The sequence below is a fragment of the Nannospalax galili genome, unplaced genomic scaffold (genome assembly GCF_000622305.1).
Source record: "Nannospalax galili isolate Female #2095 unplaced genomic scaffold, S.galili_v1.0 scaffold364, whole genome shotgun sequence".
Lineage (NCBI taxonomy): Eukaryota > Metazoa > Chordata > Mammalia > Rodentia > Spalacidae > Nannospalax > Nannospalax galili.
In genome coordinates this window covers 246,386-256,515 of record NW_008352752.1, presented here as the reverse complement: position 1 = coordinate 256,515, position 10,130 = coordinate 246,386, and the positions used below count along the sequence as shown (strand labels likewise).

The following is a 10,130-nucleotide window of genomic DNA, read 5'->3' as shown; positions in this document are numbered from 1 at the left end:
TTTAAAAATTTAATTACCACTGAAAGTTACTCAGCTGCTGTTTTGATTCTGGTCCTAAGTTTCTGCATAAATTGTGATTTTCATGGTTGGTATTTTCACCTCTCTACTTCTGCCATGTATGTATCAAAGATGATGCTCCATGACCAGTCTAAACTGAACGCAATATTGAGGCTGCATCCAAGTGAAGATCATTGATTGGTTACTTCTCTGTCACTGTGATAAAATATGGTGACCAAGGGAACGTATAAGAAGAAGAGTTTATTTAAGCTTATGGTTCCAGGTTCCAGAGGGATTAGAGTTTGTCTTGGCAGGGAGGCAGGTGAGGTGGCCAGAGTAGGAACAGAAAGCTAAGCATTCACATCTCCAAGCAAGCAGAGGAAATCTGACACAGGGAATCTGGCAACGTTTAAGAACTCTCTAAGCCCTGCCACTCAGTGACATGCTTCCTCCAGCATGGCCACATCCTAAGACTTCCCAAAACAGCACCACCAACTGGGGACAAAATGTCCAAACACTTGGAGCCTATGGGGACATTCTCATGCAAACCACCACAATCATAAATCATTACCTTCAATGGAGCTCAGTTCATTTTCCCCATCATAATATTACTTCTGATTCAAATCCATGATGATGTTGATAAGCACACAGCCTCACATTCGGTCTCTAGTCATTTAACACATGTCCACTCTGCCAATTAAGTGGTGTTGTGACTATCACCAAACAGCTGCCGAGCCATAAACTTTCTCAAGCGACTCTATCATCCAATCAACACATGGAAACATTTCCTGATCTGATGCCTGGAGAGACTTGTCACAGGAATTAATAAATGACAGAATCTCTTTACCACATCCACCTTCATTCTATGTCCAGTATATGTGTTTTCCACTCATTTCTTCATTGCTGTTTGAAAGAAAAGAGTGAAGCAGGTAAGTGGTCTTCACGGATGGCATTCAGCCACCTCGGTAGATGCACACTGGCTTCCAGGTGCGGCCCATCACCTTCCTGTTGTTGTCCTCAAAAAGAGAAAACCTCTGAGCCTGGGAGTCTAAACACAGACAGTCAGAAATCGACAGGGCTGGAAATTAGTGAGGGCAGGATGGTGTTGCCAAGGCTCGACGTGAGGCCCAACACCATCATCCATACTCTGAATATCCACTGACTGCAGAAACTAAACTGGACACTAAGGTGCCAGATTTAGCAAGATGTTGGGGGTATTTTTACACTCACTGTCGTCGTGGCTGAAAAGCCAGACCACAGCAATCCTAGGAACGAACATCCGGTAACCTCAGCACTCTTTCTACTGACCCTTGAGTAACAGAATCTATGAATGTTCATAATACAAGATGCCAAATTGTGATAATCATCCTCAGATGTACAAATTTGAAGAGTTGGTGTATCCACAGCCTCCTGGCTGTATTTATGTCTTACTTCTGTCCACAGCTCTGCATATTTAGACCAATACTTAGATTTCTAACAAACATACACAGAGCATAATTTTCAATTTTAAGTCAAACTTAAATTCTGAAAATGTAGAGAATGCTTGGGGCAGAGGGGTAGCACTGACACAGGGCCTGAGGACCAAGTTCTATGACACTGTAGAGAGAACTCAGGGAGAGGGGTGGTGCTGCCGCCAAACCTGAGGACCAAGTTCCATCTTCCATCCCCCGATACCTGAAGAGTGGAGGAGAGAGCTGACCCTTAAAGTTGACCCCTCACCTTGGGCTGGAGAGCTGGCTCAGTGGTTAAGAGCACTGGTTGCTCTTGCAGAGGATCTAGGCTCAGTTCCCAGCACGCACATGGCAGCTAACCACCATCTATAACTCCAGTTCCAGGAGATCTGACACCCTCTTCTGACCTCAGCAGGCATTGCATGACACGGGTGCACTTACATACATGCAAGAAATACACTCATACACATGAATAAAAATAATAAAATATATTTTTAAGAGTTGCCCTTGACCTCCATCTGTGTGTGTGTGTGTGTGTGTGTGTGTGTGTGTGTGTGTGTATGTGCAGAGAAATCTTTGGAGATCAGTTTACCACAAATCAAACACCCAAACTACACTCTTGGTACACAAAAATACTAATAACTAAAAATGCTCATGAAATGGCAGAGAGCTGAAGTGTGGGCAGTAAATAAAGATATTCCAGATAAGAATGATAAAGTCAATATTTAAAAATGCAGCTACTATCTCCAGCAATGCAGACAGAAAGAAGCTAAGGAAACCCTAAACGCTTCCTCTTGTGTTTCCTTTACGGTGTTTGTGTTCATTGGAAATTTGTGCTCTCAACTCTCAGATCAAATGTACCTAATTTTGTTTTCATTTAGATTTCAAACAGTTTATATATTTGTCATTTTAATATACACATTTGGAGACTTCCTTATTTGTAAATAGCCTGTTGCTTATTTTAAAATATAAACCAGTGTATAATATTCTGATTGAAAACTTGAATTCTTCCCTTACGTCTGTTTGTCATCCTACAGTCTATAAGTAGAGAGTAAAATATGTGTTTTTCTTCTGCCAGAATAGACTCAATTTCAAAGTTTGATTCTAATATTAATTTTAAGTTAATACCTAGATATAATCCAATATTTAAAAATTTTCAAGTTTTTTGATGTCAAGTTTTTTGATGACATTCTAAATAGCAAGTATTTCTAATTAATTTCATGTGTTTTACTGAAAAATTAAAAGGGATGGGCTTTTATTGAAGATGGTTTCATGCCAGGTACTTTGCCTCTGTAAATGCTGGACATGATAAAGCATAAAAATTTCAAAGTTAAAAAATAATTGACTAGGGAGATGACAGGCGTCTTGCTTGGTGTTTATGGCTGTTCAACTGTTTGTTCTTGCCTGCTCAGAAAATAGCCCAGGGCCATTAAAGCGATCATAGTTAATGTCTAGGATGATGCTCTTTGGAGAAAGACTCAGAAGGTCCTCATTTGTATATCTGAGTGAGTTTAATGCTAGTTGCCCCTGGGGACATTCTCCTGTCACCTCGGCCTTTAACCTAAGTTTGTCTATGAAATGAAGGATTTCTTTGTGTTTCTCCTGAGGCTTCTGGGTTATTTTATGACAGTGTTCAAAGCATATCAGAGGTAAAAAACAGTGATTTCTTAACATGTACAGGTGTTTCACCTTTCTGGTAATTTCAGCTGATTAAATCACCTTAAGGACTTTAAAGATAAAATTGTTCAATATTAGCTAATCAATAAACTCAAGCAAGCGAGTTAGGTCCTGAACATGCAGCTTGACAGTGGTGGACATTGGCACTGCAGTCAACTGTCAAGGGCGCTAGCACCCTTTTATGTGTATGAGTGTACTGCCTGTAAGCATGTGAGTGCCACAGACATCAGAAGAGGGTGTTGGATTCCCCTGGAACTGGAGTTAAGGATGGTTTGTAGCCACCATGTGGGTGCCGGGAATCGAACCCAGGTCCTCTGCAAGAGCAGTCAGTGCTCTTAACCACTGAGCCCTCTCTCCAGCCCGAGATCATCGTTTTTATTTATTCATTCTCTGAGTGGAGAAAGGAGGTTCTTACGGTGCCACACAATATAAGAACACAATAGATTCATGGTCCGTAGAGCTCCTCCTCATACCTAACCCTCCTGTCTTAGAGACATGATCATAAGTAAATAAAGAACCTAAATGTGTTCAAAGGCTGAATAGCATACTGTGTTACTGTCTGAATTACTAGAAGCAAAGCAATTACTACTTTCTGGTGGTCTTACCTCAAAAGCACAGAGCCACTTTTCATTCAGAAAAATCTGAGTCATTGCTACCTCCCTTAAATGGTTAAAGTGACTGTGAGAAATGTCAACTGACTGATCCAAAGCCATTTGCTGAATCCTACAAGAGAGCTGCCTAGAGCCCATGGATGCTCTGTGATGCTCAAGTCCTTTCCCACGTTTCTTGGAACCAGGTCTCTCTAGTGGCCATTTTACCCACCAGAGGACATTTGCCAGTGTCTGAAGATGTTTTGAAGATGCTTGGTAGGGTTGCAATGCTGTGCTAACATCTCGTGTTCTATAACTAAAAAACTATTACGTTCCAAATCTCAGCACTGCTGTCAAATAGTCTGCCCCAAATATTCTCTTTTTAGTGTACTGTGAGAGAAATGAAGTCTGTAAGGCAAATGAAGTTGCCCGTCCTGAACTTGCTTTGTTTCCCTTCAAAATGATGTGTATTTTTTCCCTTCTTCTAACTGTTTTAGGGAAAGGAGATTTAATTGGAGCAAATCTATCAATTAAAGACCAAGTGATCAAGACGAACGCTGATGTGAAGGCGCTGACCTACTGTGATCTTCAGTGCATCATCCTCAAAGGGCTGTTTGAAGTACTCGACCTTTACCCAGAATATGCTCACAAATTCGTGGAAGACATCCAGCATGACCTCACATACAACCTTCGAGAAGGGCACGAGAGTGATGTAAGTCTAATTAGCACCGAGCCCTGATAACTGGGGGATCATGGACAGCAGTAGATTCAAATGTCATAACCTCACTCTAAGAACCCAAATATAAGGTCTGCAGCCACTGGATCAGTGCCTAATTAGCTGGAACCCGGAGTTCATTGCCGACGTTCCAGGACAGTGTTGTCTACAGTCAGTTTCTGGCTTCTTGGTTCGTGTGTTTATATCTAATTCCATTTCAGTGACATACAGCACTTAGGTGGAAATGCGTGACGTCTCCAGAAGCTTTCAGTATCAAGTATGTGGCTCAGGGTTTGCTGTGTGTGATTGTTCACTACTTCAACTGTTTGACATGGATTTTGCTTGAAACTAATCTTTTTTGTTAAAACAGTTCCCCAAACATTCTAACTCAAAGTGACTAAATATGCATTAAAGCATTCAGGCCGGAGATTGTCACACTGAAAACATAATGAACATTTTATCCAATTATATACTTGCTTCATGCTTCAATTTATAAACAGCTTCCCTGTCAAAATATGTACTGAACTAAGTCTTATGATTAAGCTGATCATGAGCATGACTTCATTAGAGGTGTCAGAGGTAACGAGTTAACAGTAATGATTGTCAAAAAGCAAGCCAGAGCATGCAGAGTGTTGCGTAACAGTCTCCGTCTTGTCCCAGGTATTTGCAACATTTGATTGTTCGGGCTTTAAGAGACAGTGGCTTTGACTAATCCATATTGTACAGGCATTTTGGTGGTCGTCAGCATTCTCTCTCGTTTGAAAAATACAGAGAAAATGCAAGTTGCACGGTCTCTCATCTTGTTCGGGATATAAAATGACATTAAATGAGTGATATACGTTCTTTTCATTGGTGATAGAAAACAGGGTGTGTCGATATTTATCAGCTACCTATGACGTTAGGCACTCTACCTATACAAAACATCTTATTGGGTAAAACAACCTTTAAGTGTCCATCTGTTTATATAGAAGAGCAAACATCTATGATCGCTTACAGTGCTGAAAATTTGTTGGAGGTCAGGACAGAGTGAGCAGAAAACTCAGATGTAAAACCCACAGCAGTATAACTACGCTGCCTCGTGTTGTAATCACAGTCATTCTTTGATTCAATTTTAATTTGTAAAATCAAAAGTACAATGACAAATTTAAAGACAGCGTGTTTTGAAATACATATACATTATAATGAATGTCTCACATTCATACTCATTGGTGATGACATTTAAAATATACTCTCAATAATCTAGTATGCAATGTATCCTTATTCATTATAGTTACTGCAAACAGACATAATGAATGTAATTGTGTGCACTTTAATCATATCCCACTAGCCCCATGTAACCACGATTCCAACTCTCAGCTTCAAGGACAAGGTCTTTCTTTAGATTCTACATAAAAATGATATCAAACAGGATTCGTCATTCTGTGCCTGATTTATTTCACTAGGCTTAATGTCCTTCTGGTTCATCAATGTAAGAGCAGAATTCCCTTCTCTATAAAGAGTCAGTGGTATCCAAGAGCATGTCAGTACGCTGTTATCTTTATCCACCCTCCATGTGATTCCGTGACATGACTATCCTGAAGAGTGGTGTGATACACATCAAAGTCCAAGCATCCCTCTGATCGATACTGAGCTATAGACCTCAGCTCATTTGCAGTATGTACTGGAGTTGCTGACACAATGGTGGCTCCACTTTGAGGAGCCAAGCACACTGTTTCCACATGAGCATTCCTCGTTTACACTCTCACCTGCAGCACGTAAGGACTCCCTTTTCTCCACATCTTCGCCAGTATTTGTTTCCTCTCTGTGATTGCGGTCATCCCAACAGGTATGGGATCTCTCACTGTAGCATTATTTTCCATCTCCGTGACTATCAGGAGTGATGTTGAACTGCTTTGCAGTGGCTCCACTTTGAGGAGCCAAGCACACTGTTTCCACATGAGCATTCCTCATCTACACTCTCACCTGCAGTGCGTAAGGACTCCCTTTTCTCCACATCTTCGCCAGGACTTGTTTCCTCTCTGTGATTGCGGTCATCCCAACACTGTAGCATTATTTTCCATCTCCGTGACTATCAGGAGTGATGTTGAACCGCTTTGCATGCTTTAAGAAATGTCTGTACAGGTCTTCTGCCCATTTCTAATCAGGCTACTGCCTTCTGCCGTTGGGCTGTCTGATCTCCTCCTGAATTTGTTTGCCAGGCATGACTGGCAAACAGTCAGTCTCTGACTCCATTGGATGTTTCCTTTGCTCTGGAGAACTTTTCAACTTGACATAACCATTTGCTTTTGCCTATTCTTGTCTCCTGTGTGTTAGAGTCACATCCAAAAGAAAAATCATTAATCAGATCAATGCCAGAGATTTTATCTTATGTTTTCTTCTAGAGTACTGTGGCTTTGGGTCTTACATTTAAGTCTCTTCTCTATTTTGAATTGTTTTTTAAATATGGTGGGGCATAAGGATCTGATTTCGTTCTTCTGCATGCAGATAAAGGATCTTTACTTTTTTATCAGATCTGGAGAGATGACTCAGCAGTTAAGAGCACTTGCTGATCTTGCAGAGGACCTGAGTTCAGTTCCTAGCACTCAAATTGCCACTAACAACTGTTTGTAGCTGCAGTTCCAGGAGCTCTGCCACCCCCTTCTGACTTCTACAGGCATTGCACGCTCAGATGCACTTACACACGTACAGGCCAAACATTCCTACACGTACAAATAAATAAATTGTAAAAGGATTTTTATATTGGATAAAATTTTTGCAAATTTTTCTGTTGCCCAGAGTTTTTTTGTTATTTCATTTTATGTGTATGAGTGTATCACTTGCATGTAGGTAGGTGCACCCATGTCGTGCAGTGCCCACAGAAGTCAAAAGAGGGCATCGGATTTCCTGGACTTTTATCACTCAAAGATTTTTACACACACACACACACACACACACACACGCACACACACGCACGCACACATCCACGACCTTGGGATACTGTGCCTTCTCATGGTTAGAAATAAGTTGGGACCAGTCTTCTCCAGTGTTTCAAACCCCTGTGGAAAGTCATACCCTGCTCCAGCGTCCCATGGCCCTCAGGAGAAGTTCTATTCTCAGGACTCCCTGCGGTTTAGGACTCGTGCTCTCTACCCTGCCACGCTGTTCTGCCTTCAGAGTAAATTTGGAGCCAACCCCTGTGGTGGTTTGAATGAGTGTCCCCCATAGTCTCTAAGTATTCGGACACTTTGTCCCCAGTTGGTGGTGCTGTTCTGGAAGGTCTTAGAAGCTGGCCATGCTGGAGGAAGCATGTCCCTGGGGCTGAGCTTACAGAGTTCTTAAGCCTTGCTGGATCTCCAGTCACTCTGTTTCCTGTGCCTGCCTGAAGATGTGAGCACTCAGCTTTCTGCCCCAACACCTCGGGCACCATGTCTCCCTGGCATTATGGTCTCTCATTCCCTCTGGAACTGTAAGCCAAATAAATTCTCCCTTCTATAAGTCGCCTTGGTCGGTGTTTTATCACAGCAACAGAAAAGTAACTAATATAGCCCCCCCATCTGTGATTTCCATGTGACACACGGAATCCAGTCACAGAGGTTCTGGTGGATCAATGGCATAGAAGGTGAAACATTCCACAAAGGGATGCAAACAGCATAAACATAACCTAGATCCCCTTTTTCTGAAAAGTCACGTGGCCACTTTGCATCTCCTTCCACCACCTGTGTCATTCCCAACTTCTGTTCCCTTCATCCCCGAGTTTCCTGTTCTTCTTGACACACGTTAATTTAGCTCTAGGTTGCTGGTAACTTCCTAATCTGCGTCCTGAGGTCACTTTTATACCAAGTACCTCATAAACTGTCTGATGACCCGAAGAGTTACCAGAGGCCCAGAATTTGTTATATAATGTATGAAACTGTCAAACAATTAAAAATATTTTAATTAAACCAAAATACTTTTTAAAAAGACTGACATTTAGCCCATTTTGAAATAAAACAAAGGCTAGAAAGCGTTTTAAGAAGTAGCTAATATTTATCTTCAGCAGTAGGGTCTTACCTTCAAGTTCTGGGAGGCAATCAAGGACTGTGGTAAAGCCTGTAAAATTTGGGGAGTCTCTTGGACTACCCTGGCCAACAACTCAAAGAAAGGTTTCTCCTGTCTGGCACTGTTTCTTGTTATGTAGCCTTCAGCTGTACACATGGACTCATGTAGGGATAATGTATGTGTAATTTGTCAGTAGGTTGTTGGACTGATATGATTTTCTCTGTTTTTTTTTAAAACTAGCTAGGCATTATCTATCTATCCTCTCTCTCCCTGTCTAACCCTCCCACAATGACTTCGCCATTTAAAGTATCTGCCTTTCCCCCATTTCTCCCTTGATAATACCAGTCTCCTATGGTCCCACCTCTCTTGATCTCCTTCTTTCCCTTCATCCCAAGGTTCCTTGTATAACTCTCCCTCCTGCTCCCATTCAAATACCCCCATTTCATCCACTCCTCCCTTAGTAACACCTGTCTCCTGCTGTTCTTCTCTCTCAGGTTCCTTCTTGCCCATTACCTCCCTGGTTCCTTTTCATTATCCTAGTTTCTGCAGTTTCTCTGTACATAGCCTTAAGCTCATGACTCTTAGAATTAAGTTAAATTGTCTAACTTTAGAATGACAGCTTATCTGATTCTCACAGGAAAATTAATCAAAATATATAAAATATTTTAGTTTGTCGAAAGGCTAGCTATCACTCTCTGACCTTGCACTAATTATGTATCGTACTCCATCAGCATATTTTCTGCCTTTATTTATGACTCCTCCATGACCCCAGTAGTGACATTGGTTAATTTAGCCATTTCTGTCTATGCGGATTGTAAGAAACTTGCTTCACTGTTTCTTATGGTAAGCTCTCTAAGTTGATTTTGACACAAATTCATCTGTTGCTGAGAAATCTAGTTCATCTTCACATAAAAAGATTTGAACTTGAGATAAATAAAATGATTGGAGAGAATCCAAAATAATTGTTTACAGAAATGAACAAGGCTGAGTCAGATGTTCATATAACTACATATAAATACCTTATATACCACATGCACAGTTGCTGCTGATTTGTTGTTGATGATGCTGTTGCTGTGGCGTGATAAATGCCAACAATTTTGGGAAAAACGGGATAATAAATTCTCTAATTCTATCTTACTGAGGTTTCTCTAGATAACTAAAGCTATTAAAGTTATAAATATGTTTATCACCCCATCTCTTCTTCAATTTTCTACTCATAATATATAATCCAAGAAGCGTAAAATGCTAAGGCTTCTCTCTCTGGCTCTCTAGTTTAAAAGGGGGCATTTCTCTCCTGGTGCTGAGATTTGGTGGGCTCTGGTCCTCACTGAGATGCCCTTCTTTGAGCTGCTGTTTACAGTCAATTACAAGCAGCTCTCCAGCATTCAGAGCATCCCTGAAGCCTTTGAGGATCACCCACCTTCGGCATCTTCTCTTCATGGTTTTCATGCCTGATTGTACTTGAGTGGTTCCTGGTGCTGACCCACAGCAGTTTGGAGTCCATACATTTCTCTCAATGCCCAGTCTTCCTCATCGCTCCAGTGCTAATCACCGTTGATTGGAATGTGCTTACGAAATTGAATACCCAGATATCTGTCAACTGAAGCCACCATATATGTGTGGGGTATGTGTGTGTGTGTGTGTGTGTGTGTGTGTGTGTGTGTGTGTATGTGTGTGTGCATT

General features: G+C 41.3%; 1 protein-coding gene across 1 annotated transcript in view; it reads left to right on the top strand.

The window, feature by feature from the left end:
- Positions 1–10,130, top strand: part of Kcnh8 (potassium voltage-gated channel subfamily H member 8) — a 418,565-nt gene that overhangs the window by 349,524 nt on the left and 58,911 nt on the right. Inside the window, exon 11 of the mRNA XM_008849967.1 lies at positions 4,213–4,427. Coding sequence (XP_008848189.1) covers positions 4,213–4,427 — 215 coding nt within the window. The remainder of the gene's footprint in view (positions 1–4,212; positions 4,428–10,130) is intronic.